General features: G+C 42.1%; 1 protein-coding gene across 1 annotated transcript; it reads right to left on the bottom strand.

The window, feature by feature from the left end:
* Positions 1–327: 327 nt before the first annotated feature.
* On the bottom strand, positions 328–26,262 carry LOC123499597 (ceramide kinase-like). Its single transcript, XM_045247861.1, has 9 exons — positions 25,762–26,262; positions 7,578–7,910; positions 5,745–5,878; positions 3,001–3,208; positions 2,782–2,859; positions 2,338–2,654; positions 2,035–2,217; positions 1,818–1,942; positions 328–1,525 (listed from the first exon to the last, which is right to left on the bottom strand). Exons 1-9 carry the CDS (start codon positions 25,856–25,858, stop codon positions 1,426–1,428), a joined length of 1,575 nt encoding a protein of 524 aa, XP_045103796.1. The 5' UTR covers positions 25,859–26,262; the 3' UTR covers positions 328–1,425.

Genomic DNA, 26,262 nt, shown 5'->3' with positions numbered 1-26,262 from the left:
AGTTGTCTCAGCTAAACTCAATTAATCCTGCTATCTGCCTGACAGCTATCTTCTAAACTGAGGTTACTTGAAGTGGAAAGATCTAAGTCCAAATCTCAATTACTTGCATTTTCAAGGATTAGTCTGATAAACACTGGTTTTTCCTTTAGTGCCTTCTTTTTACTTCCCATGCACAACAATACACCTATATTTTCATCTTTTTTTATTCCTCTAGATGAATTCTAGAAATAAGCAAATAAAAAAAATAAAAGTGCTTTTGGTAGTTATTGCTGTTGATGTCTCTGTCACTACATTAGATTAACTAAGTTGACAATGCAGATAAAGGAAGAATAGAAACATTTTATTTTCAACACATACATATATTGTTTTCCGTTTTGGAGACGGGCAGGATTAAGTAGCAGATTACAGTGTTTTACACCTCACAGTGATGCAAGGTGTTCATCTCTACAAGTATTGTGACAGGAACATCGTGCAGTACAGTACAATTGTAGCGTCAATTAAGTGTGCTGTTGTGCAACAGCTACATTTCTTAGTGGTATTGGTCCTGACGCTGTAGGGTTTATACATTTACGTCTCATTTAATCATAGTGAAAATATATATATATATATATTTGTCATCTGTGGGAAGCTAACATACATACATACATAGAAATACCAATCTATATCATCTGTGTGAACAGCGGCACCTTGCTATCACCAGGAATGTTGCTGGGCACTCAAACATTCCATTACTCACTGCCAACTTAACAAAATATATAGATTTGCTATTTACAGGCTCTCTCTATCTATTATTCTATCCCTATACCTATGCAACTATCCATTTATCTTCTTGTCTATCTGTATATATCTATCCATCTATAGAAGTCAGTAGATACACGTATTTTTGCCAGGGGGTTTCAAGCAGTCAGGAGTGCCCCTGCCTTGGGAGCATGAGCCTTGAGACACAGCAGGCACATAGTGATTCTTTCTTAAAAACTGAGCTCCAGTGGTAGCTATCATATATTGTCGTGGCAAAAATACATCTATTTATGTCTGTCTAACTGTCCATCAATCTATCTATCTTTCTAAGCATATCAGTTTTTCAATTTATCCATTCATATATATATATATATATATATATATATATATATATATATATATATATATATATATATATATATATATATATATATATATATGTGTGTGTGTGTGTGTGTGTGTGTGTGTATGTATCTTTTTTCTGTTGATCCACTCATACAACCTAGCTATCTCCCTACCCTAACCTACACATATAGACAGACAGCCTGGAATGTGTATGAATGACATATAGTAATTCAGGCAGCATTCTGGTAACAGCAATCTATATTGAGATTGCTGGTAGCAGCCTTGGCTATGAACAGTAACCAATACAAACATATCACTAAGATTTGGTCCAGGAGGGATGTGTTACACCGCTGCAGTCTTGGCTGACGCAGGGGGCTTGGAGGGGTCCTCTGTGATGGTTTCCACTCCCCTGCTGAATAGCCCTACCCGCTGGCAGTGCACTCTGTCGGGAAAACAACTATGTATTATATATATATATATATATATATATATATATATATATATATATATATATATATATATATATATATATATATATATATTCACATTATCAGTCATGCATTCAGTCTTTTTGACATTAAATTTTAAGTTAAGGTGAAAAGACTGCATTAAGAAACATGTGAAAGGCAAAGGAATCTGAGAAATACAATACAAAAACACATGGAGAAGCCTCATAAAAACAGTAACTGAGAGGGATTGCATTGAAAAGTTTCGAAGAACCAACTCAAGCTCACCTCAGCCTCAGTCTCGGCTCTGTCAGTAGCTCTCCATCACAGTTCCAGGAAGACTCTGCGGCTCCTGCCTTGGGTGTAAAGATCACTTCCTGCGCCCGATGGAAGGTAACGTGATCCAGACTCAGCTGTGGCAAGGAGAAAATTATATGAAGAGTGAAGAGATATTTGTGAGTTAATAAGATGAAGAGTAATGGCGTGCATGCAGAGAGGGACTCACAGCATTGCCAGTGAAGGCGGTGCGGAAGAGGTAGCTCAGTGTGTGGTACCTGGACCGGCCCGCCACCAACACGAGATCTGCGCAGCCGTCCCCGAGGTGTGCCGCTGGGGACACGCCATAAGGACTCAGGCGACAAGCACAGGATGTCACCGCTGACGTCACGATGCTCCACCGACCCTTGAACTGTAGAGGCAGTGAGGAGCGATGTCATTAAAGGTGACAAAACATAACATCTTTAATTGTGGTCCAGTGACTCCGATACTGACAGCCAGGATCTTTCAAGGCATAAGTGTAGGGCTTCACCTGGAGCCATTCTCCGGGCGTGGGTGAACACACTGCAGCTTTGGTGCACACGCTGCATCTGTCGCTGCAAATGTTCACATCATAAGGTTGTGCCAAAGGCGTGGCAGGTTTGCGAACATTAAGCTGGCCTTCATAGAAGCGGTTCCGGAACAGCTGCAGCACGCCCGATAGCAGGTATCGGGTTGGCCCCAACTTGCGCCACCTCTCTGAAGTCCTGAGAAGGTCTCCAAAGTAGCCGTAGGACACCATGGTGGTGGCCACGTGCTGCAGCTGGTCATCACGGTGCACGGAGGCCACGTCCACCTGCCGACTGTCACCTGCACAGGGAGATCATGTTTTAGTCGTCGGAGGTTCTGACTACAAACACAGCAAACAGTACAAATTTAGCATATCTGGCAGACCTTTATGAGTACATTGAAGGGAAGAGAGGTGGCGGTGACCTACCCATAATGACGTGCAGCGCCGCTGTGATCACATCGCTTGTACCGTGGGTGCTGTGGCAGAGGGCGTCTGTGCTTCCTCCTGTGGCAGACACACGAGTAGAGAGACAATTATACATTCAGCCATGCGTCTTTCCTGACTACAGGCAAAGTATCTAGATATCGTCAGAAGTAAGAGCCAAAGTACAACCACGATAGGCGGTTGTGCCTTGCGGGGCCTCACCAGGAATGATGCCCAGCCTGAGGGGCGTATTGGGTAGCTGCACCTGTGGGTCGTGAGGATTGATGCCTTCCCTGCGACACGCCACCAGCATAAGGCCCATCACTACCTCGTTGACCAGCCCGTCGCCGCCCACAGCCACCACACCGTCCATGCCCTCCAGATTGGCCTCGTCCTCCACCAGCTCCTGAGCATGAGCGCGGTGCTCGGTCTGTGCAGGGAGGAGAGAGAATAGGGGAGGTAGAGGCGTGACGGCGACGCTTCAAGGTCACCATGCAACAGTGTCAGGCGGCCGCAGTGACTCGCAGCTGGCTCACCCGAAGTTTGTTTGTTATCACATGCCGAAGCAGAATTCCTCAAAGCTGTGCAGCACTGTACTTATTTTGGCACACCAACATTATGCAGTGCTTGATTTATTTCCTCGTAACTGATTTTACGGTTACATTTTAACGATGGTTTGAAAAAAATCTTACATTCTTACATAGGCTCATGTATCATACTGAGTGCACAATTAACATCTCGAGATGAAGGGTTGTCTGTATGAGTGTGCAGTGAGACGCGTGGGATGGCGGCAGGATGCTGTGCGTGGAGTGGCGACTGTGGCGTGTAGCGGCCAGAGAAGGATCAGTAGTGATTCATGCACGCGCTAGATCAATACAGACTCTCTCCTCTACTTGTGAATAATGTATGCCGGTGGGGCAACGTGATCCATAAACACTCTCACCATCACACTCATTACATAACAAAAAACAATCAGAAACCTATTTAACTAGAACAAAAATACACCTGAATTTTATTTTCAACATAATAAAGTCAAACAAACAAGTTACTTCATTACATTTCTTTGATCTATTATTTTTCTTTCTCTTTTTTCAGTCATTCTATTTATTTTTTTAATTTACCCTGAAAACAAATCGGCAGAGCGAACACCTTGACACTGCTCTTAAACCTGAAGGTCACGCTCAGCCCGCACGCTGGCGCAGGACTTGCTATGCCGAGGTTCAATACTGAGCCGGCAGAGTGACCCTTGGCGGCTGGTTCACTCACACAGAGCAAGATTCCCAGGGAGAAAAAATAACTTGAAAGGCAGGAAACTCAAGAAACACGACATACGCGGAGGTGAGACGTAGGGTGGGTAGGTGAAGTAGAGATTTTGAATCGAGTTGAAGTGTAGGCAAAGAGTAGCGTCAAGGAGACCGTAACGTGTGTAAGTGGGTGTGTATGTGCGCCGCTCGTTGACCACTACTGATTATTTCATAGATAGACAGGTAGATAGATAAATAGAGACGTAGATAAATAGATAGATAGATAGACAGACAGGTAGATAGATAAACAGATACGTAGATAAATAGATAGATAGACAGACACGTAGAAATATAGATACATACGTAAGTAGACAGACAGACTTTATGGAAAATTAAGCTCTGATTCTCAACAGAAAAAAATAAAACAGCCATGAAATAAACAAGCCTCATAAAACTCTTGCTCCCAAAGGCACTCCGGCCACACACTTCACGGTGGAAGTGTGCGCAACGACCTTCACTTATTGAAAAATCCGCTACATGAATTACCTTGCAGCGGCGGCGGGAAAGGCGTAAACCAAGCAAGGAATATACAAGATTGATATAGAATCCTTGAAACCAAGAGTGTCTGTCACTCGTGTGTTTCCTAACCACAGGCACACACATACCGAAGATTTTTTTCGTTAGGTTGATCTTTTTACTGATGAGGTCGTTATTCTTTTGTTCACTTTCGGAGCTCAGTACAAATTGGTTTGCATGGATATGGACAAAGGAGATTATCAATTCAAGACAAATAAAAAAAGAGATAATTTAATTAAGTCTTCTTGACTATAGAATCATTTCATTAAGACTTGAAAAATCACCGAAAAAATACACATGAAAAGAGAAAATAAATATCAATTTAATATTTTCTCCTCGACTACAGATATTTTTAGGAGACTCTAATGCAAACACGTAAAATTGAGTAGGGAAGAAAATAGGAGCAAATGTTGTACTTCCTTTATGACATAACTATCAAAGACGAGTTTCCATAAAGTTAAGTGATAATGGGAAAAAATAATCGATCAATAAAAGTATGACAGTGACTTCTCGACGCCACAGGAACTCGATTCTTCCTTTCATCCTGACGCCTGACTGACATAGTGACATTTACAGGGTCATTGTCACATCCGCCTGAGCTTCCCTAATTTTCCTCAAGACCAGCAGTATTCCACGCAGCTGATTGTTACGTAGGCGGTCACACACCCTACAGAAAAACAACACGTGACCTTCGCGGGAATGATTTCAAGCCATTAGGTTTTTTTTTTCTCTCTCTCATTTCTTTTCTTTCTATTATAAGTGTATTGAGACTTTTTATATCAGTTTTTAGGGAGGAGTGGCAATCAAACGAGATTTTTCCTCCTTTTCTTCTTCCTAGATCTTTTAGTATTCCCTTTCTTTTAAACAGTAGAGAAAAAAATAAAATAAAAAACTAACTATACTATAAAATAAAGAGGGAAAGACAGAGAGGGAGGCAAGAAGAGGAAGAGAAACGAAGCGAAGGAAAGTCACAAGATGGATGGAGGATAGGATGAGTGTGGAGACAGAGGAGGCAGAGGAAGGAATGAAGGAGGAAGAGGAGGAGGAGGCAGAGGAAGAAGGAGTGGTGGAGGAGAAGGTGGATAATGAAGCAGACAGGAGCGTGAGGATGCACCCACTCACTCACTCACTGACACACTCACTCACCTTCACCACTCTTGTCTCCACTTCAGCACGTCGAAACAGCGGCATCACCTTCCTTTTGTAGATGCTGGAGGCTTGCTTCTTGCCCCCCACTGGGTTGATCACCACCAGCAGCCGACGGGGACGCTGACGAAGACCTGGTAACGAGGGAAAGAACGAGGAACATGGTTAGTTATATTCTTACCTAACAGAGATTTGTGACGAGGATAAGGACGAAGAATATTGTTAGTTAGTATTCTTAGCTATTATATTTAAGCATGGATTATTTTCAAGTATCTTTTGAATAATGCATGTGGTGGTGGTGGTGGTGGTGATGGTGGTGCTGGTGTCGATAGAAATGAGGATGTGACCTGCATGATAATGAGGACAACGATGGTGGTGGAGTAATGAGAGAGAGAGAGAGAGAGAGAGAGAGAGAGAGAGAGAGAGAGAGAGAGAGAGAGAAGGAGAGAGTCCAAACACGACCTCCTTAACGCCATTAACACTTCAAATCTTAATTCTCTCTCTGGGGTTTGTGCCAAAAATGTGGAAATCAATACGCTGGAATCTTTGTGTGTGTGTGTGTGTGTGTGTGTGTGTGTGTGTGTGTGTGTGTGTGTGTGTGTGTGTTTGTGTGTGTGTGTAAGAGAGAGAGAGAGAGAGAGAGAGAATGTGTGTGCAGTACATTTTTTATCTTTCACATCAAAATTTCCTCCCCTCTCTCTCTCTCTCTCTCTCTCTCTCTCTCTCTCTCTCTCTCTCTCGTCTTACAAAACTCCTCTGAAATCAATAGACAACAAAGGGGAAGCGAATACACACACACACACACACACACACACACACAGTTGCCACCCTTACTCAACACCTATGACAGATAAGAGGAAATTCCCTTATCTTTCCATCTTATTGGTTTTCTCCTTCTCCTCCTGTCCCCCTTCTCCTCCTTCTTCCTCCTCCTCTCCTCCCAATCCTCACTTGAGACAGCTAGAGACACGTGAGAGAGTGGCCGAAAAAGGATCAATACGGAGGAGAGGAGAGGAGTTTAGAGGAGAGGAGAGGAGAGGAGAGGAGAAGGAAGGAAGTACGATATGAGAGTGAAAATGAGAAGAGAAGTGAAAAAAAAAGAAAAGAGAAGAGAGTATACATAAAAACTGACGTTATTTACTAATAAAGAGAAAGAAAAGGATATGGTACAGAAGAGAAACCTGAGAGGAGAAAAGAAGAGACAAAGAGAGAAAGCATGACGTGATAAGGTAATGGGGGATAATAAGAAAGGCGATTAAGGAAACGGAATAGAAAGGAGATAAGAGAAGTGAGAAGCAGGAGTAATAAAAGGTTGGGCGGGGACTGTACTGCAGATTAGAAAGATAAGAGATAAAGGACAGAACACTGTGCCGCTGGGATAAAAGAGGACCGGGGGGAAGTAACAGCAGTGTAAGAAAGACTTGATAAGACAAGGGTAACGAGATATGAGGTATTCAGTGCAGTTATTAAGTGGATGAAAAAGATAAGGAAATGTAGCTATAGACACACGGAACGGAGATTATAAGGTGGGATTAGGGCATTAAAAGATTTTTTTTTTCTATTACTGTGTTTGCTTGTTTGTTTGTTTGCTTTTCCACAAATTTTTTGCTTTTGTTTTTGTCTTCGTATGATTGGAATTTGGTGTGTGTGTGTGTGTGTGTGTGTGTGTGTGTGTGTGTGTGTGTGTGTGTGTGTGTGCATACATTCCTATATCTCCCCTCTTTATACGTCATAACTTATTTTGTTCTAATGCGTGAACCTTCCCCTCATCTCTCACCCTTCACCTCTCATCCCTCCATTCTTCCCCAAAGCCTCTCTCACCCCGACACCCACCACTAAGCAGGCCGCGTATCGCCTGGTGCCACGCCAAGATTATCTCGTTGGCAGGGTGCATGAGGGCCACCGTGCGGGTCCTCCACGTGGGTCCCGCGCGGCCGCTCCCTCGCTCGCAGTACTCCAGTGTGAGGCCAGATCCGCTCATCTTGGTTACCGGCTGCGGCACGCTGGGAACGGGCGGTGCTGGCGAGGCGGGCGTGGGAGGGATCGGGGATGGATCGGGGCGTGCTGGGGCGTGGGCAGAGGAATGAGGGCGGACACGGCATCTCGATGACCCACAAGGACACAACCACGTGCCCACCACTTCTGAGATTAAGATGCGACGGTAACCTGAAGGAGGAGGATACAGGTTAGGAGTTATGAACATAACATAAGGGAAACTGAACTTGAAGGAGGAAGAGGAGAGAGAGGAGGATAGGAGGGTCAGCAAGGGAAGCTACAGGAAGCCATCAAGCCTGTATACGTGGTACTCCCTGTATAAAACAAGCGATATCCACCCATCATCCCTATTCATGAATTTATCTTATCTTCTTTTGAAAGTGTTATATAGACTCGGCGCTAACAGCTTGCTTACTGAGTCTATTCCAGTCATCTCTCCTTATTGGTAACTTTATAATAGACTACTTACGTTGACAGGATTATTATTAGTATTTTTTACTACTACTACTACTATTACTACTGCTACTACTACTACTACTACTACTGCTGCTGCTGCTGCTGCTGCTGCTGCTGCTGCTGCTACTACTACTACTACTACTACTGCTGCTGCTGCTACTACTACTACTACTACTACTACTACTACTACTACTACTAATGTTGTTTCGTTGTTTTTGTTGTTGTTACCATCGTTATTGTTGTCTTTATCATCATCATCATCATCATCATCATTATCACTATATCAATACCATGGCGCCCCGGGCGCAGCTCATGTTCCTGGCTTGTTGGTGGGAGGGGTGAGGCGGCAACTTTCCCTCCTTGCCTCCCAGTCCCCTTCCCCCCTGCCTCGCCCCTCGTCCTGTAATGGCGTGAATGACACAAACTTGCAGTAAATAGTCATAACTTTGCTTCTACTTGCGCACATCAACACAACAATACTAAAATGTGATCTCTCTCTCTCTCTCTCTCTCTCTCTCTCTCTCTCTCTCTCTCTCTCTCTCTCTCATACCTAAAAATCATAATCTTTTTTTTTTCTTTTGTTCACTAAAGACTTTCATACTCCGAAAATAAGAAAACAACATTCAACTTCTACAAACATCATAACGACTCAAAAAATATTCGTAACATATCCTTCTTGATAATGCAAAAGTGTATAATGATTCCCTCATTAAACTCTACACCGCCATGAAGTCTCATTAACGCACCTAAACCTTCCCCTTCCCCCCAACACATGAAAACCAACACTGCCAACACTGCCGCACAGATACAACACAGAATCATTACCTACCCTCTCCCAGCAACACAAGAGCACTTTATCTCGTGTTACAAGCACAATTACGCAAAGCTTAGACTCGTCACTCGTGGAACTTAAGCTTAATGCGACTGATAGTTTGAATCTTAAAACACCTTATCCTTTCGTCTTGGCTACTTTTATTTAATCTTGTTGAAACTAGTATAACATTATAAGATATATTTGTAAGCTTATATGACTAGGATTTCACAACTCTAGGCTACATGTCACGGAATTTAATGGAAACTTTTTTGACTCTAAGCTTTTATTTATTTATTTTTTTTTTTTTTATTCTAGTGATAGTTTAACAAGTTTTTTTTTTTTCAACGTTAAGTAGGAACCGGTCATAAGATCCTGAGTAACACCTGTAAACAGTCCTGATAAAAGCCTAGTGTTTCAAAATAAAGAGCTATGAGATGTCAGTCAGGAGTGGTGAGGTGCCAGATGGACAAAACCACACCAACAACACTACGGGGCGGCGTCACCACAAATTCCTCTATCCTAAAAGGTCAGCTCTCTTGAAGATGAACACTCCTCTTCACCTGACTCTTACACACACTCATGTTTTAACTATCGGTATTCAATATCTCAGCAAAGTAGAGTGTTTCCGTTTCTAGTTAAAGATTATATTTAATTTTGAAGTATTACATTATTAAGTTATTATTATCAAGTTTACGTATAGATTTCTCTCTCTCTCTCTCTCTCTCTCTCTCTCTCTCTCTCTCTCTCTCTCTCTCTCGTCCTGTGACTTCAACAACGCGAAGAGAATCGTATAAATGTGATTAAAATAAAACTCCTTTAAAAAAAAGACCTCTTACTGAAGATCTGTTTGACTTAGCGTGAAGACAGATAAGGCAATGCGTAGGTATAGCACAGTTTACATTGAGGAAGGACTCGTATCTGAACTCCAATGATAGCTTAACCCGCTGAAGCATTAATACGAAGCGAAGGGGTCACGATGGATAAACACTGTGTAATAGATAAGACGATGTGAAATCTATGAACACTAATCCAAGCTAATACTAGAATCGAGACTAATCCTAATACTAATCTAAATACAAGATGCGTCTTTGTAATCAGGAGGGAACAAGAAGTAACCAGTTCAAGCTTTATAAAGTTAAGTTTGAAAGAAAGAAAATAAGCAAGTTATTGTGCAGACCGGTAGGTGATTGAAACAAATTCAGTAAGCAGGACATTAGTGGAAACTTTTGAAAGATTAGATATATTTACGAATACTGATGACAGGTGGGTGTACTAAATATAAGTAGTGATTTATACAGGGGTTGTCATGCACGTGTAGGCGAGGAACGGAGAGACTCGCTGCTTGTGCCAAAGAAGAGTGTGGCAAAGTGTGTGACGGTCGTGAAAGCGCGTCATGGCAGAGATTGTTACCGGGGAGGCAAGACTGACACACACACACACACACACACACACACACACACACACACACACACACACGTATCTCGTCAACACATTTCAAGGTAATAACGACTCGAGACGTGGGAAAATTTGGTTGCTTATATAAGGCAGCAATGTGACCGTAGTAAACTGTGCACGTGCTAAGAGAGTCCAAAAGGAAACCCATATGAGAGAGAGAGAGAGAGAGAGAGAGAGAGAGAGAGAGAGAGAGAGAGAGAGTCGTACATTACTAAGATTACACAATAAATCTTTATAGAGTATAGACGACGACTCAAGGAAATTAATATAACACACATACACACACAAAGAAGGCAGCGGGAGTGAGTGTGCGCCATTCACCAAACAAGACGAGACCTTGAGGCAAGACACGACAGAGGGAAGACCGGAAAAGGTGTGCGCAATAACGAGGAGGAAAAACAGCATAGGTTTACACACACACACACACACACACACACACACACACACACACACACACACACACACACACGGAAAGAAGTCGTGCTCTCAACAAACAGCCCCCCCAAAAAATTACATAGAAAAACATTACTAAAAGACGTGACACACTTTTAGGTAAGAACAATCAAGCTACTAACTTTCTCACTAAGCTTAAATTAGCTTAGTGTTCTTCTCAGTTTAAATTTCTATTCATGGTCGCTGTTTTCAATTAGCCTTTTCCAGACGTTTTTCCTTTTCTTTTCTTGTGCCATTCTTTTACTTATTCTTTTGTCTCTCATGTTTTCGTTCACTTGAAATCAAATCTTTTACTCATACGAAAAATTTCTTAATACCCTAAAGTAAGCTGAAGTACAAGCGGTCTGTCCGCCTTATCCTATTAAGTCTTCCTTCTCTTCTTCGCATGTAGTATTTTCTGTGGCACCTGATGACGCACTTCATCACGCACGTTCCTTTAATAAGATTTCCTACGGATGTTTATTATAATACCACACTGAAATCTAGGTGAATATAATTGACGTCACGCTCTCCTGGGGGCATAAGGAGCATTCATTAGCATTTAACAGCAACACAGGAAGCAGGATTTCCTTTTATACCTCTTTCACGGTTTTTTTTTCTATTTTTTACGATTTGCTTTTTGTTTACTTCTCCGATTGTAAAACGTGAGGCTGTAAACTTGTTCCCTGAAGGACGAAAGAGACACATGAGGTAGGTGGGGATTAGAGGTAGGGAGAGGGGAGAGGCACGGGTAGTGTGGGGGAATGTTTGAGGCAGTTAGAGTGAGACAAGAGCTTACTGGTGGCAGTGATGTGATGCAGAGGTGGTGCGGAAGGGTGTTGAAGGGAGTGAGGCAGGGAGGCAAGGGAGTTAGGGAGTGGTGATAGAGAAGCGTATAAGACATAATATTATAAAGAGAAGTATAAGGCCATAAATGTAAGGTAACAAGTCTGAGACAAGGGAATGGGATAATACGAAGCAAGGGTGTCAATGAAAGGTGTTTAGGCAGGGGTAATGAGGAGAGGCGTCGTGTGGGGGCTCAGCAGTGGAATGAGTAATGCTGGAAGGGCAGGGGAGAGAGAAGGGGAAGAGGGAGATGGGAGGAGCGGGAGGAAGACGGCCATGACTCAGGGGCAGGATGGAAAAGTTTCTTCTTGACATTTACCTTGACTGGAATAAGCCTGCCTGGTGGTGGTGGTGGTGGTGGTGGTGGTGGTGGTGGTAATACTAAAGGGTTATATGACTCAACGGATGGATGAGTTATGGTTCCAAGTGTCATTATCACTATCACTTTCATAGTTTGTACCGTTGATGAGTTGTGGTGATTTACAGGGAAAGCCGCAAAGAGATAGAGAAAGAATTATTTATTCTACTTTATATTGATCATCAGCGTGTAAGGTGATGGTTATGGCTACCTAGTGGGGATGGTGGAGGAGGAGGAGGAGGAGGAGGAGGAGGAGGAGGAGGAGGAGGAGGAGGAGGAGGAGGAGGAGGAGGAGGAGGAGGAGGAGGAGGAGGAGGAGGAGGAGAGCAAAAACAAGAACAAGATCAACTGATTTTTAAGGTCAAAAGACGAAGAAGACCAAGAACAAGAACAAGAAAATCAAGAATAAGAAAGATTGACAAGTTTTAAGGTCAGTTAGTGAGGAAGGCAGACAAAACTACTTTCTTAATTGAAACCTCCACCACAAGAAACACAACCAGATCGACTCTTACACAAGGAACAAATCCAGCATTATCATCAACTCACCACCTCACCACCTGCCTCAAACTTTTCCGCCTTTCTTTTGTACCGCTTCTCCACGGATCCTTCCTACTATCCTCCCCACGGCATAAGAAGGTGCCTCATCTAGGTCCACGTCAGTAACCTACGCACTCAACCCCAGTCAGTAACCTACTCATCATATAGAGCAGTGACTGATTCTTGGCGCCAAACACAATGTCACATGGGGCCAAAACACACACATTGCAGTCATAGAGTTAGTTGTTTTGATTTCTTGTGCCACTAAAGCGAGGTACGAAAAAAGTAAGACTACAAAACACTTTATAAAATTGTTTTTTGTTTATTGCACCGCTAAAAAGAAGTATGCAAGAAATATAGCTCCAAAACAAACGTCGTAAGGTAAATTGTTTGCTCTCTAGTGCCAAAACAGCGACGTCATATGACTCTGAACACACTTATTCTTAAATGTCACAGCTCTGTCTTTCGATAATATTCAACAAGCTGTAGTGGCAGTGACTGGAGTGTTCAAGGATGTTTTCATGATTCACAGGCTGCAGTGGTAGTTATTTAAGTTTTCAAGGGTGTTTTCGTGATCAAGAGATTGCATTGGAAACTACTGGCGTTTTTCATGATTTGTAGGCTATAGTGAAAATTACAAGTTTTTTTTCAAGAGTATTTTCATGATTTGTACGTTATACTGAAAGCTGTAAGAGATTTCAATTGCGTATTCATAGTTTCAGTGACAATTAAACAAGTAACCCGGTAACTATCAGCTGTATATAAAAAAAAAAAAAAAACACCAGTGAAAACTTCACTCACCATCTTCATGACCTTAAAAACATGAGCAAACAAAGAAATAAGGCAGACCATTGTACAAAGCCAATCAGCTGTGCATCAGACTCAGCCCTTCAACAGACAACTCACAGCCAACACTCCTCCTTGTGCTTGTTAATACCGACCTCAGGGACTGACCGCTCACTTTCACCCCTTCTGCAACTTCCACTCCCCATGCCTCCTCTTCCCACTGCTCAAAGCATCTAGTACAACTTTCCCCTCCTCCTATCTACCCACTCCTCCCTCTCCACTCCCCCTAAGCACTTACTCGCCGCAATCACCTACAGTAAGAGTTAGCCACAACACATTACATAGACCTGTATTCAGAAACAACTATTTTCAAAGGCCATATAGATGATTAGCCCAGTTACCAGTCATTATTCTCCTACTGATACGTTAGAAATTGTAGAAATACTGTTAATCTGTCATTTAAGCTATTAGAAAGCAATTTTTAAAAACTGGGTCACTTCAATTGGAGTATCTATTTCGAAGGTAGTGGAGATGCAGTGCAGAAGTAGCTACTCCCACAGTGCACCTAAAACGAGGTCAGCATAACACATAGCTCTCATACTTCTCATTTCACATTTCATGTATACTATGATTTATACTCTTATCTCCCCGCCTATCTCCACATCCGCTTGTCTGTCTAATCTCTTTGTCTCTTTGACCAGTTGCTGTTGATAGGATCACAAATTTCTAATTTTTATTTTAGTCACCGAAATCGTAAGAGTGAAATAAGTATTGGTGACGGTATGTTGATAAAAGTTTGCTTTGCAAGATGTGCTTCTAGAATGTATACTTTCTCTCTCTCTCTCTCTCTCTCTCTCTCTCTCTCTCTCTCTCTCTCTCTCTGCAGGTATTAAGAAATTGATGGATGGGATGAAAGAAAACCAAGGTTGATTAATGAACAGAGGAACTTGGTGAGAGATGATGGAAAAAGGGAGGTACATGAATGATAATAATAATGCCTCATATACCTAACCTAAGCTAAGCTAACCTAACCTAAACAATACTATTCCAACTTTATCCCTATCATCATCGTTATCATCACTCTTCCATCTGGAGTACAGTAGTCACTAGTCAGTATAGCGAAAGCCCGGAGGCGTGCATGCAACGACACACTCTTCATGGTTTCAAAACTGTATACGTGGACTGAAGCACAAACACGAAGACATGACGACAAAAGCTTGGTTCAGTGTGTGTGTATGTGTGTGTGTGTGTGTGTGTGTGTGTGTGTAGCCACGTCCTCATCTCCACTTCTCACCTCAAGGCCTAGCGGTGTAGCTGCCGTGTGCCTGTGGGTGCCTCCTGGAGTGTTGACCGTCTCCCTCCCTCCCTCCCTCCCTCCCTCGCGTGCGTCCCGGAGGCTGCTGACGTCACGCAACACCTGTTGCCGGCGGGTGCTTCATCATGAGGCACTACACTTTGCTTATTTGAGGTTGCTGATGTTGTATGATCACCCCTGAGATTGTTCTTACCATCATTATTGATGATGTTATTGGTGGTGGTAGCAGTGGTGGTGGTGGTGTTTACGTCTGCTTCCCAGTTGATGTTAGATTTTCACTACTGCAATTACTATTATCTTTATTGTTGTTATTGTTATTGTTTTTGGTGGTGGTGGTGCTGTTTGCTTCTCCCTTGTTTTGTGAGAAGAAGCGTTCCCACTTGATAAGTTATTATAGTTAATGAATTAGTATTATAATGTATTGTCGTTGGTTTTGTTATGGGAAGTGGTTCACGTTATTAATAGTGGCGGCGTTGTTGCTGTTGTTGTTGTTGGCGGTGGTCGTAATAATGAAGATGGAGGCGGAGGAAGAGATAGTGGCGGTAGTGATAGTCATGCTGTTTACTCCTCCCCTGCTCAAAAGACACGAAAAAGTTCACAGGTAGGCAGGTGTCACCAACCTTCCGCCTCGTTTCATCTGCTATATATACCTTCCCCTATCCGCCACGCACCATACGCGGTAACAGGGTCACCATCCCTTCCACTCCCCCACCACCTTCACCCCCATCAAGCCCAGCGACCCCACCTTGACTGCAACTCCTCCTTCAAGCCATATCGAGATGGGGGAAAGCCGTAGGGGTTAGGAGGATTGTGTGTTAGGAGGGAGTGTAGCAACAATGCGAGACAATACAAGGTGCAGTGAAGCAAGGAGTTGTGTAGAGTGGTTGTCTTGCATCAGAGTAGCGGTGCGCGGCGTGACAGGGGACGAGAAAGTTGCTAGCTGGGTGTATTAGTTGCAAGCAGGAAGTATCAACGTTCATAGCACCGAGCCAGTTGATAACAAGGAATTTTAGTGGATGGTAGAAGTAATAGTTAAGGCGTATTAGCATTAGTAGTGTAAAAATATGTATCTGTTAAAAAGGTTTATTATACATTTGTTAGCAGGGAGTACGAATATTGTTAGGCAGGAAATATCACAGTAGGAAGTATTATAATCGCTGGTAGCTGGCAGGAACTATTAAATTACTAACTAAGCGTATGAAATTCACTGACAACACTTACTAGCAGAAACTATCTCACTGCTAGCTAATACCTGAGTCCCTCCTAACATCGCCCCCTCAGATGAAGCTTACGCCAGGGACTCGAACTTAACGTAACCAAGCTGCTGAAATCATTATTTATTAACTGATTGCTGACATCCGGCCAGGCTGAGCAGTCCGCCACCCTTCCAGCGCTGGTTTGGGGGCTACGCACAGCCACCACAGACACAGGCGGGGAAGATACCTTGGTGTCCTTGCTGAGTCTCAAGGTAAAAAATAATCACATACTACACACTACACCTGCTACAAAGGAACGGTTAGGAATAATAATGATGCACGCAAACTTTACTTGCTTACAGAAAGAAAGTAACGGTTTCATGCGGCATTGCATAGGAAGTTCTTTGTCTAAATCGTTTAAATAATCATACGGATATGCCAGCGTGTGATATACGAGTAACCCTGATGTGGGAAGCAAAAGCAATGTGTGAAATGTTTAGTCTGAGTTGTAATAATAAGTTTGCGTATTAGGTGTGATGAGTGTGGTGAGTGTGGGAAGTATGAATAACTATAGTGTGAGGAGGGAAAAAAAAAAAAAACGTGTTGGGCAGTCATATATATATATATATATATATATATATATATATATATATATATATATATATATATATATATATATATATATATATATATATAGTGATGCTGTACCGGCGCCTCAGGGTGAGCCCTTCACAATAGCCAAGCATCGGACCACGCTAACATTACTTCGGTGCTCGTCACAAGATAGCTGTGTCTGCTGTCTCGCCTTACCAAGCCGCTGAATCAGTATACAGTACATAATTATAATCCCGCTGGCACAACCTGCAAGTGTGTCTTTCCCTTATAAGAAAAGAAGAATGTAAGGAAATCGGAAAGAAAATATAAAAAAATAAAGGAGAAAAAGAAAAGGGAGTTAACTGAAAAGTATGGCCGGATGATATGAAAGTTAAGACAAACAAAGAGCAAATAAGGAACACAAAGCACAGTAAAGGAGCACAGGAAAAAAGGGAAAATGTGTAAAAAAAAAAAAAGTGAGGGGAAACTATATAGAAAACAGAAAGAGGAAGTTGACTGGGAAAGTAAAGGATAGATAGAACATACGAAATTATGTGGAGAAAAACGTAAGAAAATAAGAGAACGTACAAAAAAATTAAAAGAAAACACTGGACAGTATCGAAAAAATAAAATAAAAATAAATACAGATAGCTTCATTAAGAACACCCACGGCAGAGATAGCGGACCACAGCCACCATGCCTAATATATCAAGCCCTGGCGAGAGAACATACCGGCCTTGCAACCTATCTATTTTTTGCCTAACACCTTGCGAGCACGACACACACCTGTTATCTTCCACTAGGCGCTACAGTTACAACACAACACAACATTCGGCAACCCTCACTGACCCTACTACAGGTTTCCCCACAATTGATTTCTGCTTGGCGCCATCCCTAAGTGAGCCACCGCCACCTCCCTGACCCCTTTCATGCCACCGGTTCTAAGGGTACAGGCTGGTAGTTTTCAAACATTCCTACTCCGTACCTTTACTGCATTCAAAAGTCTATGAAGTGATTTAGGTTTTCAAGGGTGTTTTTTATAGTCAAATGATAGATTAACGAGATTTCTATATTGCTAACAAGGGAAACACTCTTGAGAACGCGGCTTATCATCTGTATGGCCTTTGAAAAATAGTCGTGGAAAGATAACAAAGCGTTTTTGAATACGGGACAAAGAGGCAAGGATTGCGATCATAATGAAACACGGGGAAGGTTCTAGAGAAAGCTGGACACGAATGTATGAAGTGTATAGGAGAAGCAATTGCCTTTCCTTCACTGTGGCTGGAACAAAACACCGCCTCATAATGCAATGAGAATGATGTGTGTGTGTGTGTGTGTGTGTGTGTGTGTGTGTGTGTGTGTGTGTGTGTGTGTGTGTGTGTGTGTGTGTATTTACCTAGTTGTATTTACCTAGTTGTAGTTTTACAGGGCCTAGGCTTTACACTCGTGTGGCCCCGTCTCCATATCTACACTTATCCATTTTTTCTTTAAAACTATGCACACATCTTCACTCAAACTGTTCCACGTCTCAACACATCTTTGCGAGAAACTATATTTTCTAACATCTCTCAGACATCTTCCCTTCCTCAGCTTTTTATTATGCGATCTTGTGTTTCGAATGGCATATTCTTCTCTCAGGATCAGTTTTTCATTATCCACTTGATCCATTCCGTTGATCAATTTATAAACTTGTATCAGATCCTCTCTCTCCCTTCTCTGTTCCAGAGTTGGTAGATCCATAGCCTTTAGTCTCTCCTCATATGTCATCCCTTCAAATTTGGGAGCTAGTGTGTGTGTGTGTGTGTGTGTGTGTGTGTGTGTGTGTGTGTGTGTGTGTGTGTGTGTGTGTGTGTGTGTGTGAGTCATGCGATTTTGTGACAATATAACAGATAGAAAGTAAATCTGTCTTTTTATTTGTATATATCGACTTAGACAGTAGTGACATCAAAATAAAATAAAGTTGATAGAAAATGAAAAAAAAAAGAAAATAACTGTCAACATTATCACATTTTCACTCCTATTTGCTCAAAACCAAAGCAAAGATGATTAAATAAGCACGACCCAAATTTGTTAACTTCTCCGGTAAAGACTCGCACAAGACAGAAAACTTGCATCAGGCGAGAAATGTAGAGCAATCTTGGAAACCACTAATCTTCATCACTTTAAAAGAAAAAAATTACATAAGTTGAAACTGGTGAGGGAGCCTCGGGCGGAGGCGTGGCCGCGGCGGGACTCACGTGTTGCTGCTCAGGCGGACAAAATAGTCAACCCATGAAGATAAAGCCGCGAAGTGACGGGCGTGAATCAGGGTCAGGTGAGGTGAGGCACGTCCCGCCACACTCTCAGCCACCACGCAGGGAGACAATCAGGGTATGAGGAGGCGAGACACGTCCCTATACAATACACATTCACAGGCACCACGCAAAGTCACGGGTCAGAATAGTTTTAGAACATAAGAACATAGGAAGAGAGGGAAATCTGGAACAAGCCATCAGGCCTTTACGCTGCATGCAGTCCGTGTAAAACCTGCTTCCACCTATTATTCTAAGTAATCCTTTTATGAAGCTCCCTTATCTATATACACACTCAGCATACAGTACAGATTGCTGCGTCTGTACAAGATAACTTAGAAATTTTAATATGAGTTTGGCATTTCAGGAATCCAGTCTTGTTCTAGCTGAGCCTGACACACGAACATCTCCAGCTACTATATATACAAAAGCTAAGCCAAGTTTTCCTACAAGGCGAATCCCGCTGTTTAGCCGTCAACACCTCTTCATAGCGAAAATAACTCGAAACCTTGAAATCCTCGTGGCTAACGACGCCATTGGCCTGACGGTTCCTCCTCCCTCGCTGAGACAGACACGACATGCCATGGCACGAGACTTAACAATGCCCCTCAGAGCGCCCCTCCCTCCCTGTTAGCCTCCCTCATTCTTACACTGCCCTTCAGTCCGCCCGTCTCTCGCTACCACCGCCAGCCTGCTCTACCCGGACAGCAAAGGGCCAACAAAGGGAGCCAGCGTGTCAGGCTGCACATTACTGACTACTTATTGTGACGGGAGGCCAGAGATAAGCAAGACGCTGCGTCAAAACATCGAAATTAAGAGTGTGAGCGCCAGATGCCTGTGGTTTCTCTGTAAGGCGCGCGTGTCTGGTCTGACAGAGGCGGCATCAGACAGAGGGGGAAAGGGAGAGCTGGTTTGTACTTACGTTCCCTTGCATATTAAGAGCGAAAATAGGAGTAAGAATAGAAGCAGGGAGACATTAGAGTAACGTGATTATCCATATTTTTGTTACTTAATATCTTACAATAAATTCAAGCTGTCACTGATAAACAAATACGATAATATAAGATTTTGAAATATAACTAGAACAAAGCTAAAAATATGAAGAAAACATTAAAGTAATGTGACTATCATATTCATGCGAGTTTAATAATATCTTGTAATAAATATATCGATGATCACTGATATGCAATGAAATAAAAGGCTGTTGTTGTTGTTGTTGTTGGTGGTGGTGGTGGTGGTGGTGGTGGTGGTGGTGATGTTGTTTATGTATAAGAAACAAGAATAATAAAACAATAAAGTAATCATTCTCACAAGAATAAAATGATATCCTACACTTTCCGGCGACCACTGATATAAAAAACCGAAAGAATTTTTAGATTCAACTACGCAGCACGGACTTCCTTTTTTTTTCACTTCATTGGCAGTTATTGATGGAGAAATGTGACCGTTTATATTTAACTGCGAAGCGCAAGTTTCCTTACGTCAATGGCAAGAATATTTCAGCCGAATGTGAACCAGCAGTGAGTGATGCGCCGCGGTAAGGGATGCGGGGGATTGTTTGTAAGGGAGTAGTGGGTGTAGCAGGGGGTGAAAGTCTGGGAGCAGCTTCCACATGCGCACAAAAAAACTTGTTCCCTCGCCCCCTTCTCTGCTTAGTTCACCACTAACTATGTACCGCTACACCAACACTGTCCACACACACACACACACACACACACACACACGTGCCATCTATTTTTTTTTTTTCAGCAAGGACGAAAACAAAAACAATAGCAGCATTAACAACAACAACTGCTACTACTACTACTACTACTACTACTACTACTACTACTACTAGTACATCCTCTTTCCAGCAAAGCAACACAAACGCCGTTCTCACTACTCACATTAAGTAAAAGAAAAGAATCCCACACACTTTTTCGCTCTTTCTCTTCACTAATTAGTAACAAGACTGAGCTCTCTCTCTCTCTCTCTCTCTCTCTCTCTCTCTCTCTCTCTCTCTCTCTCTCTCTCTCTCTCGTACCCTACGCCTCTGCCTAAAGAGAGAGTTGGCCATCCCTATTAATGGATACCCTATTTTCACTCACTGTCTCTTCCACTCTCCCATTTCTCCACTCTTCTCTATTCGTATGTTATCGTCAGACAAATCTATTACTACGTTGATTTATATCTATTGAATAAGTTGTATATCTATGTTCAATGTTTATGTTTATATATATTGAGTTGTCTCTATATTTATAGTGAATATTGATATCAATGCATGTTTACACACGTTTGTCGGTCTATCTATTCATGAATGGATCTGCCTAAATATATATATATATATATATATATATATATATATATATATATATATATATATATATATATATATATATATATGCCAGATCTGCCTGTCTTTAAAGGTACTGAATTTGTTTATATGTTGTCAGATATTTTAATTTTTAAACCTTGCCTTTTTTTTTAAATATAACAATATATTAACCGACACGTTTTCTAAACCAGAGAAAAAAGCTAAATCAAATACAAATACAAATGCATTGCTGTCTCAATCCCACAGTACCTTAACCATTTTTTTTTTTTTTTACTAATCATGAGTTATCTGATCTGCTACAGTCTTAACGTAAAGAATATATATATATATATATATATATATATATATATATATATATATATATATATATATATATATATATATATATATATGAGATTGAGTCACCAAACGCAATTGAAATAAGTATGACTATACGAGTTCTGCACAAACTTTACTCTTCGAACCATTATCATTGCATGTCATTCTTACACTAATCACAAGGTTTTGTATCACTCGTCCAAGCATCTCATCAATTAATCTCAAAAGACAAGACAGAAGAACAAGGTTCCCAAGTACACGTGCACTCGAGTTTATCAGCCTATTTATTTTACTATGCCACCTCAAGGCTGTTTCCGTCACCACCTCCCGCACCTCACCCGCACATTCCTCTCCCCTCCGCCCACCAGACGCGTCCACCACGCGCGGGCCCCTCACACCACCATCCACGTCACCGCCACACCCACCACCACAGTCTCTCTCTCTCTCTCTCTCTCTCTCTCTCTCTCTCTTTTGACTGATGCGTTGTTGAATCTGCAATCTAATGTCGTTTTTTATTTTATTTTACTCTCTCTCTCTCTCTCTCTCTCTCTCTCTCTCTCTCTCTCTCTCTCTCTCACAGGAAATGTACTATATTTACCTTATTTCTCTGGTTTAGAAAACGTGTCGGTTAATAGCGAAAAATGTGGTTTGGTAGGAGCTCAACAGTATGAGAAGAGAAAGGTGAGGATGAACGATAAGGGAAAGACTTGATATGAGCGTGTAAAGAGAGAGAGAGAGAGAGAGAGAGAGAGAGAGAGAGAGAGAGAGAGAGAGAGAGAGAATGTTAAGTAACTACAAATTCACTACATGGGGTCATTAATATAACATATTACTGATTAAGTATGTGTATTATATAGAGGAAACAGGTGAATATACATGAGTACGTAGCTCAGTGCATTACTGACCTTCATACTTTATCAAACAACCAACTCATTATTTACGTCAATGGAATGCAAGTTGTTTAGTCTTTGACTAAATAGCAACTGTGTGTTTCCTCATAACCTTTCATTTCCTCATCTCTTCATGCTTTCGATAGTAATGATAATAATGATACCAACACACACACACACACACACACACCCGGTAGCTCAGTGGTTAGAGCGCTGGCTTCACAAGCCAGAGGACCGGGGTTCGATTCCCCGGCCGGGTTGAGATATTTGGGTGCGTCTCCTTTCACGTGTAGCCCCTGTTCACCTAGCAGTGAGTAGGTACGGGATGTAAATCGAGGAGTTGTGACCTTGTTGTCCCGGTGTGTGGTGTGTGCCTGGTCTCAGGCCTATCCGAAGATCGGAAATAATGAGCTCTGAGCTCGTTCCGTAGGGTAACGTCTGGCTGTCTCGTCAGAGACTGCAGCAGATCAAACAGTGAAACACACACACACCACACACACACACGCACAATTTCCAACAATTCAGCTGGTAATACACACCTTTTTTTTCTGACTAAATATACTGACTCGCGCCGGATGCTTACATAGATACGTACTTACATACATACATACATACATACATACACACACTCTCACGCAGGACTTGGATGGAAAACAGGATATCACGAGCCCTACCCAAACGACGCGTGGGCAAATGGAGAATAAAAAACATTATATATGTGTATATATATATATATATATATATATATATATATATATATATATATATATATATATATATATATATATATATATATATATATATATATATATATATATATATATATATATATATATATATATATATATATATATATATAGAGAGAGAGAGAGAGAGAGAGAGAGAGAGAGAGAGAGAGAGAGAGAGAGAGAGAGAGAGAGAGATGAATAAGTAAACAACAAATATATACATCAGTAACAATGAAACAAACAAATAAATTGATGAATAAGTAAATCAATAACTAAATATAAAGATATTACATTTTTACTCGAATCCTTATGAAAAATATTATTGCAAGACTAATTTCTGCTAAACCTTCCATCCCAAAACTCTTTATTTCTTCTCTTAGTAGTATATTCATTCTTTCTTTCTTTTGCTCTTCTATCTACTTCTTTTCTCTACCATTTGCAGACAAAATACACAACATTATGAAGGAAAAATGTCGTTCACTTAATACTTCTACCATCTAGCTCTGTGGACTGTCAATGCCCTCTATTGTTAAATGTAGGTAGCAGATAACGCCTAATCCTCGTCTTGATCAGTGGCGCGTTGGAGCCGGAGCGAAGGAAGGGCAAGCAAGTCAGTTTCAAAGTACCGCCCTCCGATTACCGTGTGGCTGTGGTTTAAGAGAGAGAAGGAAGGCCAAGCAGGACAGTTTCTAAGCAGTATCGCCCTTCCATATAGTGTATGCATCGAATTATCGCTGAAATGGAATGAGCCCCTCTGATCAGTACTGGTCTTAATCTAATCATAGGTGGTAAAGTTCGTTAGTTGAAAAAGTAAGTGTTTTCTATTCAATTATCAATTATCTATCGCTTCCGACACCTATTATTACCTTCTCTCGTAACTGCTGTAGATTAATTTCTAATATGATTTGAATGAAAAGGGACCATTGTGTATAGTATATAAGACTCCTTAGTACAGAGTAAATTTGTAGGAATTTTCTGAAAAAGCGTTGCTTAATATAAATTCTTCAGTGCCTTAGTTTCTGTCTCCGGATAAGACATCTTCACCGTCTGCTTTACTCATGCCTTAGTGCTCTCGTTATAAAGCTTTTGTGTCTATCTTGTGCATTGCCACTTTGTTATTGTACTGCCGCATTCTTTGCAATGCTGACAGTCGAATGAGTGTCTTTCGTCAGGAATGCAGACCACAGCACTCAGGACTTGCAATGCTCCAACACAACACAATGGTCGCTCTTATCTGGGGACCGTTCTAACAAGACCTGCAGCACGACACTTGATGATTCACCAGCAAGTGGAAATTTTGCCGGCAATTTTGAATCATGGATCTTTCCATCTGTGTGTGTGTGTGTGTGTGTGTGTGTGTGTGTGTGTGTGTGTGTGTGTGTGTGTGTGTGTGTGAGAGAGAGAGAGAGAGAGAGAGAGAGAGAGAGAGAGAGAGAGAGAGAGAGAGAGAGAGAGAGAGAGAGATAGGAGGGGGGAGATTGCACCACCTCAAGGCGGGACAGAGAGATGCGTGCTACAGTAGTTCCAGCTCGCAGGAGTGTTCCTCACAGCCCTTTGAACACCTGCCACCGGGCATGACTGCCTCTCATTATCAACCTGAATAGTATATAGATACATGACTACATAATCTAATTGGTATCATCGAAGCCTAACTTTAGTCAGCGGCAGATTAGGCTCGCAAGTCGGGTGAGAATTTCTCAAGCATGTCCGGAGGCATGAGGCGACTGACCTTCACGCGGCCTTCTCTGCGGCCTCCGCGGGGGTGCGCGACGATGCAACATTGGCCATGATACGGGATTTTTTTTTTTATTGAGGCAGACACTTTCTCAAGACGCAGTGTTGCCGCAGTCCTAGTACAGTGTAAGCAGTGCTGACATGACCGTGCAAGTTACACGAGATATAAGATGCTCGTAATTCCAGGGAGAGAGGATGCTGCAAACCGTTCCAGCTGTTTGCTCACACCGTCATGACACAGCGTTACCGTGTCTTATTTTCTCTGTAAATATACCCCACCTCCTGATGCATCTTGTTGATAGTACATGTGGTACTATCTACACACTATCATTCCATGAGTCCTTGTCTCACCATCACCTCTATGTATCTATTCACTGTATACACTGTGTACAGTACACAAACGATTTTCATTGTTACGTTATCCAGCGATTCATCGGGAGGAAAAACAAAAAAATCTCTCCCACCGTCAAACATCAAAATTGTTGTGATTTCTATTTTCTACCAGTGTTCGCGGGTAAGCTGATTGGGGGATGTTACGGAGCGGAAGAGGAGTGGGAGGTGTACAGGTGTACATATCAGAGTACGTGCTATAGTATCTGCACAGACCTTACTAAAATCATGGCAGGTAAAGGGACGTGCTTCAATGCAGCCTCCCGTGCAGTGTGGCTTTGAGCTGTCAACGGAATGGCAGCCAGCAGACGCTGCTTTCATCCTCCCCAGCGTGGAGGTACTGAGTTCATACCTCCATGCTCCTCGTCCTGCCCACCTCAAAAAGTGGCGGCAAAATGTTCCTTTCAAAGCACTCCTGATCCTCACCAAACAAGTCTGATATATATATATATATATATATATATATATATATATATATATATATATATATATATATATATATATATATATAAAATATGGCGCACACTCCCCACCACCGCGTGTGCAGTAGCAAGACAGTACTACTCACATTCTGGACTTCCTTCAGGTATCCAGCTGATGCACTGTTCCGTTAGAGTCACCTTGCACCGCTTCTTGAGGATGTAGAATGTCCCCTGGAGGTGCATGGCGGCGGCAGGAACGTCTTCAGGTGGGCATAGGCCTGCCAAACACAAGCATTATTTTTTTTTCCTATTGAATCATTCACGAAGGATTCCAGAAAGAAACTCGAAAACGTCTGGGCGCCTCTTCCTCCTCTACGTCATTACTGGCAGAGGGAGGGTCTTGCTTTATGCTCTTCCCTGGAGTTACATGATGCAGACGGCGTGAGTTATTGCTTTCCAGGTGCCCATCAAGTCCCAGACTCACGAGTAATAATTTACACACTTGAGTTATTTCACTACAATCCAGAATACTTCCGAGAACTGTAACTTTGCCCGCAGTGGTTCTTTGCTACATCCACCCGCCACTCCGGCCATTCTCACACTGGTTAGTATTGTTGAGTCTGCCACCCTGCCTCGCACCACGCGGG

The sequence above is a fragment of the Portunus trituberculatus genome, chromosome 50 (genome assembly GCF_017591435.1).
Source record: "Portunus trituberculatus isolate SZX2019 chromosome 50, ASM1759143v1, whole genome shotgun sequence".
NCBI lineage: Eukaryota > Metazoa > Arthropoda > Malacostraca > Decapoda > Portunidae > Portunus > Portunus trituberculatus.
The sequence above is the reverse complement of the archived record's forward strand: the minus strand, read 5'-3'. Positions and strand labels throughout refer to the sequence as shown.

Coding starts and splice junctions, on each gene's coding strand:
- LOC123499597 (XM_045247861.1), bottom strand. CDS start 25,858: ATGCACCTCCAGGGGACATTCTACATCCTCAAGAAGCGGTGCAAGGTG. Junction 2,218..2,337: donor CGCCCGGAGAATGGCTCCAG/GTGAAGCCCTAC, acceptor CTGCCTCTACAG/TTCAAGGGTCGGTGGAGCAT. Junction 1,526..1,817: donor GAGCCGAGACTGAGGCTGAG/GTGAGCTTGAGT, acceptor TTTTCCCGACAG/AGTGCACTGCCAGCGGGTAG.